The following is a 17,537-nucleotide window of genomic DNA, read 5'->3' as shown; positions in this document are numbered from 1 at the left end:
CTCAACTTGATTTAGCATGCAGAATTAAACCAAAATTAAACTGAAATAGAGGAGAGAAGTTTGCCAATGAGTAGAAAACATTTCAGAGGATAACTATTTTTTTCCTATACCCTTTGAAGAAATGAACTGAGGTTGCTTGCTAATTATATATAGTAGCAAAATGCAGAAGAACGTTGTTATTAAAAATTGAAAACATTGGTAGGACTCTGTAAGTAATGTTTACAGTTTCGTGCTAACATGGCATTTCTGGGCTCTGACCATGAGAACAGTGAAGTGAGAAGAGAAAACACCAGGAACAAGGCCATCAGAATGCACAAATGCATTGCTTGCTCCTTTGAGCTTGCTCATATCTTGTGCAATGCAGCCTAAGATATGTTTAATTTTCAAGGTTAGTCTTGCCATGGAAGTCCCTTTTTTAAGGGATGGTGTATGTTGTCACAGTTGTACATGGTTTCATGAGATTGGAGTATTGAATTACGAGTGAATGTGGGAAAAGTAGGAGTGATTTACTCACTTATTTTTAGAATTGTTTTCTTATATATATATATATATTCATGAATATTTATGATTTCTTCCTAACAACCTGAAATCAGTAATTCCATTCCTTATTTTCTTCAGGGTGTAACATTTAGGGTTGAAAATAATGATCTGGTAATCGCCCGAATCCTCCATGGAGGGATGATAGACCGTCAGGGTCTGCTTCATGTGGGAGATATCATTAAAGAAGTCAATGGCCATGAAGTTGGAAACAACCCAAAGGAATTACAAGAATTACTGAAAAATATTAGTGGAAGTGTCACCCTGAAAATTTTACCAAGCTATAGAGATACCATTATTCCTCAGCAGGTTAGTAATAAAATTCTTGCTAATACTTTTTTTCTTAAATCACACTGTTGGATATAACCACCAGTTGCTACTTTTTTGCTTAAGAGAAAAAATGGTCTGGTTTAATTGTTCTAAAGTGCCTTATTTTGTCATGGGTTAATTCTTGGAATTTTTAAACAATATTATCTTACTATTCAAAAGGAATTTACTTGAGAAATCTCTCTGTGAATACCATGAACCCTCTATTCAATTCAGTCGTCAGTTGTATCATCTGATTCTTTGCGACCCCATGGACTGCAGCACGCCAAGCTTCCCTGTCCATCACCAACTCCTGGAGCTTGCTCAAACTCATGTCCATCAAGTTGGTGATCCCATCCAACCATCTCATCCTCTGTCGCCACCTTCTCCTCCTGCCTTCAATCTTTCGCAGCATCAGGGTATTTTCAAATGAGTCAGTTCTTCACATCAGGTGGCCAAAGTATTGGAGTTTCAGCTTCAGCATCAGTCCTTCCAATGAACACCTGGGACTTATCTCCTTTAGGATGGACTGGTTGGATCTCCTTGCTGTCCAAGGGACTCTCAAGAGTCTTCTCCAACACCACAGTTCAAAAGCATCAATTCTTCGGCACTCAGTTTTCTTTATAGTCCAACTCTCACATCCATACGTGACTACTGGAAAAACCATAGCTTTGACTAGATGGACCTTTGTTGGCAAAGTAATATCTCCTTTTTACTATGCCGTCAAGGTTGATCATAGCTTTTCCTCCAAGGAGCAAGTGTCTTTTAATTTCATGGCTGCAGTTACCATCTGCAGTAATTTTGGAACCCCCAAAAATAAAGTCTGTCCCTGTTTCCATTGTTTCCCCATCTATTTGTCATGAAGTGATGGGACTGGATGCCATGATCTTAGTTTTTCAAATGTTGAGTTTTAAGCCAACTTTTTGGCTTAAACTTACCTTGTGCAGTGATTTTTGGACCCTAGCATTTCAGTAACCTACAGCTGATATGAGAAAAACCTTAAAGACTTTTTGTCATTAATTAGCAAACAATTTTGACACATGTCATGTTCCAGGCCCTGTGAGGAAAATAAGCATGTAGTCCTGATCACCTCTAGCTTAGTGTTCCAGTGATGGGCTAAACAGAGAATGAGGCCAGAAAGAGAGAATGGGTCCAAATTGAAAAGAATCTTGAACACCTGGTTTGTACCATTTGCTCTATGTTTTGTAACTGATTTTTAGGTAAAACAGATTATTAAGCATGGCAGTATTTTAATGACAGTGGTCACTAACCTTATTATGTTGAGTGAATTTTAAAAAGGAGAGAGATGAGATTGTGTAGCCAGGAAGCAGATTTTTGAAAGTGTGAGGTAATTTGTGAAAGGCAATTCTTATGAAAGGCTGTGATGACTGCTTTGTTTCAAATAACTGTGCCACCACCTACTAGCTTATCCTCTGTCTTCGTATTCTCATCTGTATAGGTGAGAGTATTTCTTTTCTCAAAAGATTACTGTAAGGATCAAATAGGTTAATTCAGCAGCACCTGTCACATCTCCATACCAGTCCATAGCTGCTGCTATTGTGATGGTGGTAATGAGGTGGTGGTGTGATTCCAAAGAAATGATAAAAAAGGAAAAAGTGATGAGATAATTGCAAAGGAACAGTTGGCACTTATGATAAGCATGTTGAAACTTGAGAGGGTTTTCAAATCCAGATAATGTAGATATAGGAAATATTCATCAGTGTTTTAGATGCATTTAATTATTTAGGTTTTCCAGAAGTTTGTTCCAAGTATGAGTAAAACTGTAGGTCTTTTACATAAGATGCTGCCACTGTACTTATTTTAATATTGTTAATATGATCTTTTAAAAGACTAGTAGTATGTCTATCTCTATAAAAGTCTTTGAAATAACCTGTGTTGAATACCTGCTTTATATTGTTCTTTGGGGGAGTAAGAATAGTCAGTCATGAATTTTAGCATGTAAATTGGATTTCTGAAAATACACAGGCTTGTAGTGAACCTTCCTTTAAATGAAGGATAGAGACCTTGTCTTTTCAAGGAAAAGACTCATAAGAGAAATGGCATTAGAAATTAGACATTTTAAATAGCTAATATTCCTCAGACTGTCTTTATTCCTCAGTTGGCACCTAAGTAGATTGGAAAAGTAGAACTTAAGATTTATTTATTTTTTAAAAATTATACATTATTTGTGATAGACTTTTTTTTTTAACCCACTGTAGTTCAAACTTCAGGATTCCTACCAGCTCACCATGACTATAATGGACTATTTTATTTTATAATGACTATTTTATGTTTCTAATATCAATAGTGAGGGCTTTGGTTCAAATCCCTTTGTAGAATCTGCACCTGGTGAATGATCTGAATGATGTGAAATGCAAGGATATTTAGCCCTGTCTTAGACATATATTTTTCTCCATCTTGTGCCTTCTCAAAATCTGCTTTTTATTTAGCCTTCAGAACTGGGAGAAGGCATTGAAATAGGGACGGTCTAACCTTCCATACAAGCCTGAGCCAATCTCAGACCTGTCTTACCATAAAAAAAGAAGGGACTAACATGAAGACTTCCAACAGGAGAGATAAAACACTCCCAAACTGGAACATTTTTAAAGCAAAAGGGGGAATAATTACTAATTATACTGGAATAGGACTGTCCTGGGCACACTGTGTTCCTCTTATGAGAGACACTAATGGAGAGCAAGGGCTTTTAGCTTCTCCAGTTCTTCTGCTCTTTGACTAACTGGAAGCTCCACCAGCTCTCTCTCTCAACTGCTGTGAGAGCAGGTGGAAACCAGGAGGTCTTCATACCAGGGTTGTGTATTTCAAAGCATGGTCAGTAGATCATCTTTATCAATATCATTTGAGGTGCTTATTAAAAACCCAAAATCTTTCATGAGACCAAAAAATCTATATTTTTAAATTTGAAGACCAGGAGGGGTTAGAAATTGCAGCTAATTCTGAAGTTCTCTAGCTTACATGTATGTAGGTTTCCAAAGACTGTTTAAAACTCCATTTCTTTATTTAAGGCCAGATTAATGGGAATTCTCTCTTAAAGGCCATTATGACCCACATAACAAAAATATTATGAGAAGAAGTTTGTTTTATTTCATTCAAGGATGTACATGTTAGAATTCTCAACAATGTATTAGCAAATGAAATTTAATGATATATAAAAAAGATAATGTGTCCAAGCTAGGATGGTTTCATGTTAGCAAGTTCATATATGTAACCAAACAAATTAACAGATTAAAGAAGAAAAATATAAGTAGAGAATTCGATAAAATTCAGTACCTATTCATGATTTTTTAAATAAGATTAGTAAATTGGGAACAGGAAAGAACCTCCTTAATCTTATTCTTTAAAAAAACTAAAACAAACGTTATTCTCAATAGTTGACTGTTTTAAGCATTTCTCTTTAAAAATCAGGAACAGGACTTTAAGCTGGTCTTCCTGAGACTACTTGAGTGCCAAGCCCAGGGCCCCTGTGAAGTCCCACTTCCACTCCAAGATGGAAAAAACCCACCATAAAGAGAAACTTGCCAAACTTCAGGCATACTTGTGCATTGGTAAAAAGGAACCACCCTCAGATGATATAACAAATATCTGTTATAACAGATGATAAAAAAAAATCTTCAGTTCTCTTTTAAAAAACTCAGAATAAACATTATCTCTGATTTTAAAGAGGTAAGTATATTTGCAAACCAGTAAGTGATGATTCATTTTAACAATCCTGATGCTCAGACATTTCTGGCAGCAGTCCATTACCAGCTGTGCTGAGACAAAGCTCCTGACAGAAAGGCCACCCGAATCTTAGACCAGCTTGGTGTCAACAAGCTTTCAGGATCCTGGCAGAAGCTGGGTGGGAAGCCCCACTTGCTCTTGGGAAGGAGAGTGATCTTGTTCAGAATTTTGATGAGGCTTCCAACAGTGAGGCAAACAGAATTTCTTTAAAAAAAGAAAAGAAACTTCAAGAATGTTGACTTCTAAAAAATTTTGTTTAGGATGTAGTTAAATATAGAAACCTCTGTAGTATTTTAAGTTCTGAGGTTCTTGGACACTGCTGCTTTCTAAATTTTTGTTTGTACACAACTATTTGTTTGCAGTTATAAGCCAAAGAAGCCAGAACTTAAAGTTTAAAACAAGGGTTAATAATGTCATTGCCTGGTTAAAAAAATTAAAACTAGAGAAGGATGTTCATTAGTACCATTTATGTTCAATATTTTATGGAAAATTCCATAAACACAAGAAGACAGAAATAATTATGAAAGCAGAAGATTTGGAAAGAAGAACATAAAACGTTATTTTCAGATATTTTTTTAACTGAAACCCTCCCTGGACTATAAATTACTAGAAATAATTTAGCAGAATGCTTTAAAATAAGATTAATATACAAAAGTCAGTTTCATTTCTATATGCCGTCAGCAGACATCTATAAATGTAACTAAGACATCGTTTATAATAGAGAATGTCACATTTATGTCTAGAAATAACCTAATAAAAATATTCACCTCCATGTGCAAAAAAATTAAGATCTAAATAGATATATCATGTTTATGGACAGGAAAACAGTATTATGAAGATATCAATTTTCCTTAAATTGACTTGTAGATTCAGTTAAATTCCAATGAAAATTTCAGTAAGATTTTTTCATGGTATTTGGTAAGATGCATAGCTAAGACACTTGAGGCAGAAAAGCAGAAATAGGGGCTTATTATTAATGTGTAGGAATTAAGATATGTGGTATTGGCATAGGATTAGAATGAGCAGTGGAAGAGAGAGTTCAGAAAGAGATCTACACATATATGTTACTTTGATATCTCACAGAGCTGATATGTCTTTCAGTGAGAAAAAGACTATTCAGTGAAATTGTTAATTCATAGGGATAATACGTGAAAATGTGTTCCTATTTTACTCTCCGTACACTAATGGTCAGTAAACACATGAAGAGATATTTAAAATCACAATGTGAGATACCATTTTATACCATTCAGTTGCAAAAAAATGTAGATGTGAAGCTAGACTCTCTCTTCTACATTGCTGGTGGCAGTGTAAAATTGGTATAGCCACTTTGGGGGCAGCAAAAGGTTTAGCATTATCAAGGTTGAAAGTCTCCACATACTAAGACACATAATTTTTTAGAGCAGTACATGTGTAGCTGGCAACATGTTGATAAGCATGTCAGTTCCCCAAAAGAGCACATGCATAGAGCATAATTCTGTCTTTTTAAAGTTTTAAATAGCTGTATAGTTTTGCAGATTACATATAGGTCTAATAAAACTTACAAAAAGAAAAGCAAAAAATTTGTGAACACAGGATTTAGGATGAGGGTTACCTTTGCTTTTGGGGAAGCCAGGGCAGTGCCAGGGAATGGAATGTGGGCAGGAGGACCATGTAGGTTTCTAGCTTCTGTTTTATGTGGTAAGCTCATGACTATTTATTACATTATTAAAACTAACAAACTTAAAAAACAAAAGCAGACCTTGCATGGACCAATGACTCAAGTGTAGTGTAAATTAAGAATTATTAGTATGATTCAGAGCAGCGTAGGTTTATTTGTTTATACTAGCAGAATGTGACCCACGTATGGTTATTTACCATATAGGAGTATGAATTGCCCCTCAGAGCTTTTTAAACCAAATATATAGTTTCCTTGCTGATCTCAAAATATGTTATTTGTATGTGCGCATTTGAGTAGGTGGAATTCATGCACTTTGAAAATCTTTGGAAAAATAGCATATCTGTTATTATCTTAGAGAACTTCTTAGCAATTCTGATCATTGCATTCACTACCCTGTCACTTACTCTAATACGCAAGCTCATGTGGACCTGAAACTGTGGTTTGAGGCCGAGAGTGTGTATGCAGTACTTGTACCATGTTCAGCCAGCACATTCCCAAATGAATTACCAGCCTCCTTCTCATTTATGACAAAGATCTTGGTGGAGATGTTTCTCCAGCCTTTCACATTTGATTTCTCTTCTGCTAATTGTTACCATTTGCACCAGCACAGCATATTCCTGTATAGTCTTTTATTTTGTCAGTACTTTGACTTTTTATTTTTACATTTTAAAAATATCTTTGAGGTAAAGTTCATAGACATAGCATACACTTAAAGTATGTAATTAACGAATGTGGACATATCTATTATGTACCCATGAAACCCTCAATACAATCGAGAAAGTGAACATCTCTGTCACCCCTAGAAGTTTTCCTGGATTCACTGTAATCCTGCCTGCCTGCTCCTCAACCCAACCTTCATGCGAGGCAAGTACTGCTCTTCTGTCACTATAAATTAGTTTATATTTTCTGCATTTTTATATAAATGGGTTCATACAACATGAATCCTTTGATTTTGCTTTCTTAAAAACATCTGCCTTCTTTCATTCAGCATAATTATTTGAGGAATTTAACCATGTTTTCATGTGTGTTAGTAGTTGATTCCTTCTCATTGACAAGGGATATTCCATTACATGGCTGTTCCACAGTTGGATTTATCCACTAACTGGCTAGTGAACATTTCTGTTGTTTCTAGTTTGGGGCTATTATAAATAAAGATGCTTAACATTTACATGTAAGTCCCTTGAGTAAATACCTAAGACTTGAAGTATTGGGTCATTTGATAGTTGTATGTTGAACTTTTAAAGAAATGGCCAAACTATTTTCAAAAGTGGTTGTACCAGTTTACATTTCCACCAACATTACATGAAAGTTGCAATTACTGCACATCTTCACCAGCATTTGGTATAGTCAGTCTTTATAATTTTAGCCATTCTCATAAGGGTGGCATGGTGTCTTACGGTGATTTTAATTGGCATTTTCCTAATGATTGCTAATATTGAGCATCTTTTCATGTGCTTATTTGCCATGGTTATGACAATTTTAGTGTCTTCAAATCTTTCACCCATTTTTTATTGAGTTTTTTTTTCCATTTGTTTAATTTTGAGAGTTCTTTATGTTTTGATACAAGTACTTTATCGGAATTATGATTTACAAAAATTTTTTTCCTAGTGATAAGGCTTGTCTTCATTCTCTTAGCAGTATAATATGAAGGCAGATGTTCTTAATTTTGATGAAGTCTAATTTGTCCTTTTTTTTTAATGAATCATGCTTTTTCTCTGTGTAAAAAAAAATGTTTGTACAACACAAGGTTATAAAGATTTTCACCTTTAGTTGTATAGTCTGCATCTTGTTCTATGATCCATTTTCTCTGAATTTTTGTATAGGGTATAAGATATGGATCAAAGAATTGGTTTGGATTTTCTGTTTCTGTTTTAGCATCTGGGTATCCAGTTTTTCCAGCTCTGTTTGTTGAAAAGACTGTTTCTTTCATTAGATTTGGAAGTTTTTTTGATTGTTTCTACTTCAAATATTTTTTCTGTTCCTCAGTTTCTCCTACCCTTTGATGATATATGAATTATTCATGTTGGGCTCCTTGAAGTTGTCCCATAGCTCACTGATACTCTCTTCATTTATTCAGTCTTGCTCTCTCCCACTTTTTCATGTTGGACAGATTCTGCTGCAATGTCTTCACATTTATTATTCTTTTTTTCCCCTAAGATGTCTAATCTGCTATTAATCATATGTGGTATACTTTTCATCTCAGGTATTTTTGTTTTCATCTCTAGAAATTTGAACTGAATCTTTTTTTCTTTATATCTGCCATGTTTCTACCTAACACGTCAAATCCTTCCTCTAGCTTCTTGAACATATGCTACAATATGTAAAGTTAAAAAATAACTAATGTCCTTGCCTTCTAATTCAGTCCTATTTGTCATTTCTGTGTCACTCTTCACTGGTTTATTTTACTTTTCTCCATATTTTAGATTGTATTTTCCTGCTTATTTGCATGCCTGGTTATTTTTGATTGGCTGCCAGAACTGAATTTTATCTTGTTGAGTACTGGATACTATGTTATTCTTAGAAATATTCTCAAGCTTTGTTCTAGAATAGTTAAAAGGGAGCAGTCAGACCCTTTCAGATTTTGTTTTATAAGCTTTGTTAGGTGAAACCAGAGTAAGACTAAGTCTAGGGCAAAACCCTTTTGAATACTGAATTCTTCATGAATTGTGAAGTTTTTTCACTCACAATGGTGATAGAAACTGACCTTACTTGATCTTCTGATATCTTTGCCCATTGATGCTGCTCTTTACCTGATTAGTATTCAGCTGAACTTGGAGGGAGTCCTCTGCAGTTCTCAAGTTCTTTCTCTGTGCAAACTCTCCTTACTGTTGCTCTTTTCTGTGCACTGGCCACTTTGATAGCCCTGGTCATTCAGCTCATCTCCTCAAGTTGGAGACCATCAGTCTTCTACCTAGAGTCCCCCTTCTTGCATTGCACCTGGAAACTTTCTCTGCAGTTAGTTGGGGCAGAGGTAAAGTTCATCTTGTTTGTTTCCATTTTTTAAGGATCACTGTCTTTGCAGTCTGATGTCTTGACAAACATTTCATATATTTTGTCCAATATTTTAGTTGTCTCAGGTTAGAGAGTGGGTCCTTGTTACTTCATTTTAGTCAGAAGGGGGAGTCATTTTATCTTTACTTTCATTACCATAAGAACTTAGTTTTCATTTGGAAGGTTCTAAAAGTCAAGAAGTAGGAATATGTATTCAGTTGAAATCTCTCTCCTAATCCAGTACCAGTCTAGTCCTCACTTCCTATTGTTAAACAATTAGATTGCTCCCAATCTCTTGTGATTAAGAAATGTTAGTTAATAATCTCCTATGTAAGTCATTTTGCATATATCTGAGTAACACTGCTATTGAGTACATCCCCAGAGATGGATTACTAGGTCAGAGGGTTTTTGTAATTTTGATAGCTGTTGGTTGCTAAATTGGCCTCTCAAGGGATTAAATCAGTTCTTCCATCAACCTGTTAGGACTGTGGGCCAACTGGCATTTTCCTATCTACAGCATGTTGTCAGATATTTGAATTCCTGCTAATGTGATGGGAGGAAAATGTTACTATAATATAGCTTTAATTTGTATTTCTACTCTGAGTGAGGTTAACATTGCTTCCTGGTTTAAAAGCCACTTTCTTTTTTCTATTCCATCTCCTTTAGATTGTTGATCATTTAGTTCTGTTAGTGATTAGAATATGAGATTGAAATATATTAGCGGGTTGTGTTTAGTCACTTCTTAACAAATAAACAGTTAACATCCATAGCTTATTAGTGAAACATTTTAAAATGTGCTTAATAAAATATAATTGTACAAAATCTAGTCAAATCTCTATGATTTAAAGGCCATTGTAAAATGTTTTGATCAAAGGTTGGGGTTAATTGATTTTTCAGACAAATCTTCAAAGGTCAGAGTAAAACTAATATAATCTGAGTGTTTGGAGCATGAGAGTAATGTCCCAAAACTAATTTGGTTAATGAAAAAAATAGGAATTGTTTCTTCTAGAAATCATTTACATTTGAGAGATGTGGTTTGTTTCACAAATGATGACATTTCCAGCACCATTTGATGGGAGTAGAGAAATGAATATTTGAATTGGACTAACTGAGAATGTCTAAGCCTTTTGTTACAAAATATATTCTGACCCACAGATAAGACAAATAAACACATTCATGGTTAGATGATAGGATCCTCTTTACTATTCATCCAGTACAGCTTTTATGAGAAATAAGGAGTATCCAAGTATTTTTTTTTTTTTTTACAACTTTTACATATCCCTCCTTCATTTCTACCTCATCTCCACTAACTTTTGCTTTTATCATTTATAATTTTCAGGTTTTATACCTTTTGGACATTTAATTAGGGAAGTAGTTGCTTTACCAAGTGAGTGAAATGAAAATGGGCCAGTAGTTTGTTTATATTTTGTTAATTTATTATCAGTTTAAAGTCTGGCTTTATTTATGCAATGAAAAATATATTTTTAGAGTTGCATCAATATGGAGAGGCATCCAGCACACGTCCGTCAGGTATGGTGTCATTTCAGGACATTTTGTGGTACTCCTTGTTTCTGTCTTTTTAGCCAACTAAATTTACCTAATTACACTTAATCATTCTGGATTTTTTCCATTGCCAAACCACTGAGCTGCATGCCATTGTCAAGTTAGCCAATTGTCACATTTTAGCAATCATAATACTGTTTGTATGCTTGCTTTGTAGGTATTTCTAAAATTGCGTATCAGGCAAAAAATTACTGGCTTGCTGATTTTTTTAAGCATTAATATTTAGCCTTTCAAAAGTTATTGAAAATATTCTGAATGTTTTCTATCAAAATCATCTAATTGTAAATAACTAAAATTTTGTTATGTTTCCAAATTTAATTATTTTTTAATTATTTTAATATGCATCCATCACATTACATTTTACTACACTAATAATGTAATGGATCTACTTATTTTATCTGAATATGCTGTTTGGTTATATTTATAGAAGTATGATTAACATGGGAAAGTAACATTATTATTCTGACTGTGTGCTTTCCTGCTCATTAGCTTACCTGCTAACTAATGCTTAGTCAGTTCTCTAGAAGACAAAATTTAAATTTCTGTAAGTATGCCTGGAAAAGGTCTGCAGTAAGAAAGTAATTAGTCTGAACTTACCATCGAATACTGAAAATGCTTAACTAGAATTCAAAATTAAATAAGCTAAATATTTTGGATATTGGAAATCATAACTAACCATGGTAACTGACATAGTTTTATTAATAAAACAAATTTAAAAGAAATTTGCATAGTTACATGAATTTAAATTGGAAAATAGCTTCAGGGCTTTTTTAGTATTTGTCTTCCTATTAATTTGATGCTGATTACTTACATCAAAGCAAGATAATTCCAGAAAAGCATTTTCCTCACAACTTTTGGCCAATGTGAATCTATGTGAGTAAAAATATATGTTTTTACCATGGATGAAAGTTTGTCTTTTTTAAAAAAAAGATTACTGACTATATTTTAGGTCTGATTTCAACATGAACCTTTATTGTTTAATTTTGGCTTTAGGAACCTTTCAAAAAGTCATTACTACTATATCTGAAACTTACGACCTAACTGCATATATTAGTTCAGGATGTTAATTAGAAAGTGGCATTTACTTGCATAAAAATTATGCACTGTTGGTTGGACAATCATGTGAAAAGATTGGGAGAAAGTGAGAAAGCAAGAAAGGTGGAAGAAAGCAGTTGTTAAACTGTTAAGATTAGAAGTTAAAGGTAGAAACAAAAATCTAATGTAGTACTAATGTTTATTTCCTGTTTTGTTTTCTGATGCCAAATTATTGATGTGCTAATAACTTTATATTTAAGAAAAACAAGTTCCTTAGTTGAAGTACTAAATACATTATCATTTACATTATCAATTAAATCACAGTGCTTTGAAAAAGATTTCCAAAATCCAGTGACAAATGATACATTTCTAGTTTTTTTAATTATGCTGTGTTTTAGGTATTTGTGAAATGTCATTTTGATTATAATCCATACAATGATAACCTGATACCCTGCAAAGAAGCAGGATTGAAGTTTTCAAAAGGAGAAATTCTGCAGATTGTAAACAGAGAAGACCCAAACTGGTGGCAGGTTAGTATGCTTCTCAAAATTTCTTCACCTGCTTTCTTACTTTCAATCTTAGATCTGACCAATTTCTGAATATTCAGGAGGAAAGTATTATTATTTGTTCCAGTGATTTTTTTTTTCCCCCTGCATGAACAGCTCCCGCTTCGTGGCTATTAATTTTGTGGACAGAAGACCAAATTGAGAGGGACTTTGTGAGTAGCTGTTAATAAAGTCAGTATTAACTAGCCTGTGGTTTACAGCCTAGACCAGTCGGTTCTTCCACGTAAGATTACAGTAAACTATAGTACTCAGCAGGAACAGCTCACCTGAGGTCATCCTTTTCAGTGTTTGTTTTAACTAGGAGCCTTTACTGTGGGTAGAGTAGTGTTCCTCTTGTCTCCTCTCACTGTATGTATGTTCATGACAAATAAAACTTAATTTCTCTAATTTTTGAATCTATTTGCCCACCTCAGTTACTGAGAGTTAAAGGTTTGCTTTATCATCTGTGTTGTTTGGTTTTGGATTAAAATCTGTGTGTATAGAAAGGGATGTGTGTTACCATTGTCTTTTCCCCCTCCATTTTTCAGAAGATGTGTGTGATAGTCTTCTTGTTTTTCCTTTCCACTAATACAGTTTTCAGAAGTCTCTAGCAGCCATAATAAGTCTGTTTTTGTAATTGTGTACATAGACTAACAACCAAAACTGGAGAAACAAAGTCTAAAATTCCTTAAACTATCAAAGTAAAAGAGAGTCTCATTAAGGAGCAAGATGTGAGAGGGAAGGACCTGGGATCCACACTGAACTCTGACTTAAACCTAGATATTAGTAACTCAGAGCTTCCCTGGTGGCTCAGACCGTAAAGAATCTGACTGCAATGCAGGAGACCCAGGTTCAATTCCTGGGTCGGAAAAGTCTCCTGGAGAAGGGAATGGCAGCCCACTCCAGTATTCTTGCCTGGAGAATTCCATGGCCAGAGGAGCCTAGCAGGCTATAGTCTATGGGGTCACAAAGAGTCAGATACCACTGAGCAACTAAACAGTCATTCAGTTCAGTCAGTTCAGTCGCTCAGTCATGTCTGACTCTTTGCGACCCCATGAACCGCAGCATGCCAGGCCTCTCTATCCATCACCAACTCCCAGAGTCCACCCAAACCCACATCCATCGAGTCAGTGATGCCATCCAACCATCTCATTCTCTGTTGTCCCCTTCTCCTCCTGCCCCCAATCCCTCCCAGCATCAGGGTCTTTTCCAGTGAGTCAGCTCTTTGCATCAGGTGGCCAAAGTATTGGAGTTTCAGCTTCAACATCAGTTCTTCCAATGAACACCCAGGACTGATCTCCTTTAGGATGGACTGGTTGGATCTCCTTGCAGTCCAAGGGACTCTCAAGAGTCTTCTCCAACACCACAGTTCAAAAGCAGCAACCACGGACGTTTGTTGGCAAAGTAATGTCTGTGCTTTCTAATATGCTGTCTAGGTTGGTCTTAACTTTCCTTCCAAGAAATAAGTGTCTTTTAATTTCATGACTGCAATCACCATCTGCAGTGATTTTGGAGCCCCCAAAAATAGTCAGCCACCATTTCCACTGTTTCCCCATCTACCTGCCATGAAGTGATGAGACCGGATGCCATGATCTTAGTTTTCTGAATGTTGAGCTTTAAGCCAACTTTATCACTCTCCTCTTTCACTTTCATCAAGAGGCTCTTCAGTTCTTCTTCACTTTCTGCCATAAGGGTGGTGTCATCTGCATATCTGAGGTTATTGATACTTCTCCCAGCAATCTTGATTCCAGCTTGTGCTTCCTCCAGCCCAGTGTTTCTCATGATGTACTCTGCATATAAGTTAAATAAGCAGGGTGACAATATACAGCCTTGATGTACTCCTTTTCCTATTTGGAACCAGTCTGTTGTTCCATGTCCAGTTCTAACTCTTGCTTCCTGACCTGCTCAAATTAACTCAAATAAGTTAAATTGACTTCTGAGGGGGGATGAATTATAACAATAAGAACAATCTTACTAATATGTCCTTCAAGTTAAGACATTATAATGTATAAGTGTACTATGTGGTGAGAAAACTAAGAAATGAGTACACAGAATCCACGAGTTCAAGAGGTTTCAACTGAATTTCTTAGAACTCTCATCTAAAAATATCTGCTTTCTATGGGCAGTTTCCTTTGTTGAACTTTACCAAGTTTTTTTCCCCCCTTCTCTCTGAATGCCATCTCTTAGTTTTCTTCTAACCCTGTCAGCAGTATCTATCTGTCTCTTCCTGCATTTTTGTCATCTGTTACTCAAAATGTATTTTTAAAGATTTTAATTGCTAAAAATAATACTGGATTTTTCTGTTCTAGTTGTAAGGATAAAGTCACTAACAATGTGCGATAAGCCAGTATCTCTAGTAGCCAGTTCTCCAGGCACTGTTTTGAAATACTTTGGGTTTCAGTTTAAAAGTTAGGGGTTTTTTAAATTAATTTATTTTTTATTGAAGAATAATTGCTTTACAGAATTTTGCTATTTTCTGTCAAACCTCAACGTGAATCAGCCATAAGTATACATATATCCCCTCCCTTTTGAACCTCCCTCCCAACTGCCTCCCTGCCCCACCCCTCCAACCCGACACAGAGCCCCTGTTTCATTTTCCTGAGGCATACAGCAAATTCCCACTGGCTATCTATTTTGCATGTGGTAGTGTAAGTTTTCTTGTTACTCTTTCCATACATCTCACCCTCTCCTCCCCTCTCCCCATGTCTATAAGTCTATTCTCTATGTCTGTTTCTTCACTGTTGCCCTGTAAATAAATTCTTCAGTACCATTTTTCTGGATTCTATATATATGTGTTAGAATATGGTGTTTATCTTTCTCTTTCTGACTGACTTCACTCTGTAGAGCAGGTCCCAGGTTCATCCACCTCATTAGAACTGAGTCAAATGTGTTCCTTTTTATAGCTGAGTGATATTCCATTGTGTATATGTACCACAACTTCTTTATCCATTCATCTGTCAATGGACATCTAGGTTGCTTCCATGTCCTAGCTATTGTAAATAGTGCTACAATGAACAGTGGGATACATGAGTCTTTTTCAGTTTTGGTTTCCTCAGGGTATATGCCTAGGAGTGGAATTGCTGGGTCATATGGTGGTTTTATTCCTAGTTTTTTAAGGAATCTCCATACCATCTTCTATAGTGGCTGTATCAATTTACATTCCTACCAACAGTGCAAGAGTATTCCCTTTTCTCCACATCCTCTCCTGCATTTGTTGTTTGTAGACTTTTTGATGAGGGCCATTCTGACCAGTGTGAGGTGGTATCTCATTGTAATTTTGATTTGCATTTCTCTAATAATGAGCGAAGTAGGTGACGTTTTACCCATTTTAAACTTACTCTCCCTCTCGGGATATTCAGATTCCTGGCAGCATGAGGTAAACCCTCCACTCTGTTCCACTCTGGCCCAGTGCTGTCTTCCCACCCCCCCCCCCAACTTTGATTTGGCCTCAGGAAGTACCATTGTAGTGGGATTAATATGATAGTAAACACCTAACTGACAAGTGCTAACACAGAGAGCAGTATGCCTTTCCAGTCCCACTAGTTTACTATTATAAATAAAAAGCTATTAGTAATTTAAAGGTCCTGTTTGCTTTTGTACTTTGGTCTCAAAATCTCACTACCAGCTGGCACTTCGGTTAGGAGCCCATTGATTCCTCAGTACTAAGATGTTTCAGTCATGGCAGTACCATGGACTTAAATATCAAGGTCCATTTCTTAAGGGCAAAATTTTTTTTAACTGACTACTGCTTGTCCTGCTTATTAGAATGTGGTCTCAAATTTTAGTCACTGATACATACAATTCATTGATTTGATTCTAGGCTAGCCATGTAAAAGAGGGAGGAAGTGCTGGTCTCATTCCAAGCCAGTTCCTGGAAGAGAAGAGAAAGGCCTTTGTTAGAAGAGACTGGGACAATTCAGGTGATGAACTCGACACAATAAGTAACAAGTAGCCATTTGTGGCCTCGGTTTTTCTTGCCTGTTTCATCTGAATTAGCAGAAGAATTTATTTAAAATATACCTAGAATCAATCTATGCTTCATTGTATCCCTCTCAGAAGTAAACTTTTTGATCCCTTTCTGCCACCTGCTGGTATTACCTCAGAATTCAGTGGCTCAGCTCACCCTTGCCCACTTCTGCTCTGTAGGATGCAACTCTGGGAAGATAATTCTCCCAGCCCTATAGAATACTACAGGGCAGTGTATATATTCTGACATACCATTTAAGTTATATTTGCCTTGTCATCCTTCAGGACCTTTTTGTGGAACCATAAGTAGCAAAAAAAAGAAAAAGATGATGTATCTCACAACCAGAAATGCAGGTATGTTTTACTTTTTTGAGAAGTCCAAGTGAACTATGAAATGACTTTATCGTTAGTCAATGTGGCGTACGTTCTAAATGTATAATTTTAAATGAATTAATTCATATTAGTACCCAATTGCAAGGAACTGCGATGCGAACACTCAGTGCAGTAACATTATTTAAATCCTGATATACATGTTTGTACTATCACCAGTGTGCTTTATTTTATGAGCATAATTTACAATAAAATGAATTGCTTAAGATTTATGCTTGTTTTAATGAAGGAACAATGTGACAATTGAAATTATTTTTTTAAGAACTTTGACAGGAACTTATGTGTTATTTCTACAGAACAAAATCCCTTTTTATGACTATGTTAAAAGTGTTATGATTAATGGCAGACGTATTCCACCATAACATTATCCATGATACTTTTGGAGAAACAGTACTGGACCAAACAAATCTTAGCCTGATCTAATAGGATTCTTTCTTAAATCTTTTAGATTTAAAGACAGATAAATATGACACCTACCAGTTACTCTTTTCAGTTGTAGAGGCTGCTAAGAGTGACATGCAGCTCTTTGAATCAGAAGGCTCTGGAGACTCTGACTCAAAGACTCAAAAGAACTGATCATTATAAAGTGCTTTCTGGACTTTAGAGCTTCCTCTATGCTGGTAATAAACTAAACAGCACACTATAAAGAAAATAATGACATATTGCAATAATAATAATAATGTAATAAGGGGAAAGTAGACTCTCCCTTAACCTACTGTGGAGAAACTGTGCAAAGAAAGTGTTGCTATTAAGATGATAACTAAGGAAGCAGTGTTATTACTGTAGATTGAGAGTCATATCCATAATAA

At 35.6% G+C, this 17,537-nt stretch overlaps 1 protein-coding gene across 7 annotated transcripts in view; it reads left to right on the top strand.

Annotated features, from left to right (window-relative positions):
* The window catches only part of PALS2 (protein associated with LIN7 2, MAGUK p55 family member), a 121,149-nt gene that overhangs the window by 80,674 nt on the left and 22,938 nt on the right, over nucleotides 1–17,537 (top strand). For 6 of the 7 annotated variants that reach the window (XM_065939001.1, XM_065939003.1, XM_065938999.1 and 3 more), the window contains exons 5-9: nucleotides 619–846; nucleotides 10,718–10,759; nucleotides 12,226–12,357; nucleotides 16,193–16,292; nucleotides 16,624–16,692. In XM_065939001.1, the coding sequence (XP_065795073.1) occupies nucleotides 619–846; nucleotides 10,718–10,759; nucleotides 12,226–12,357; nucleotides 16,193–16,292; nucleotides 16,624–16,692 (571 nt within the window). The remainder of the gene's footprint in view (nucleotides 1–618; nucleotides 847–10,717; nucleotides 10,760–12,225; nucleotides 12,358–16,192; nucleotides 16,293–16,623; nucleotides 16,693–17,537) is intronic. The other variant, XM_065939005.1, reaches the window with a different exon arrangement.

Source organism: Muntiacus reevesi, chromosome 6 (assembly GCF_963930625.1).
Source record: "Muntiacus reevesi chromosome 6, mMunRee1.1, whole genome shotgun sequence".
NCBI lineage: Eukaryota > Metazoa > Chordata > Mammalia > Artiodactyla > Cervidae > Muntiacus > Muntiacus reevesi.
Note: the sequence above shows the minus strand (reverse complement) of the source record. Positions and strands in the feature narration are given on the sequence as shown.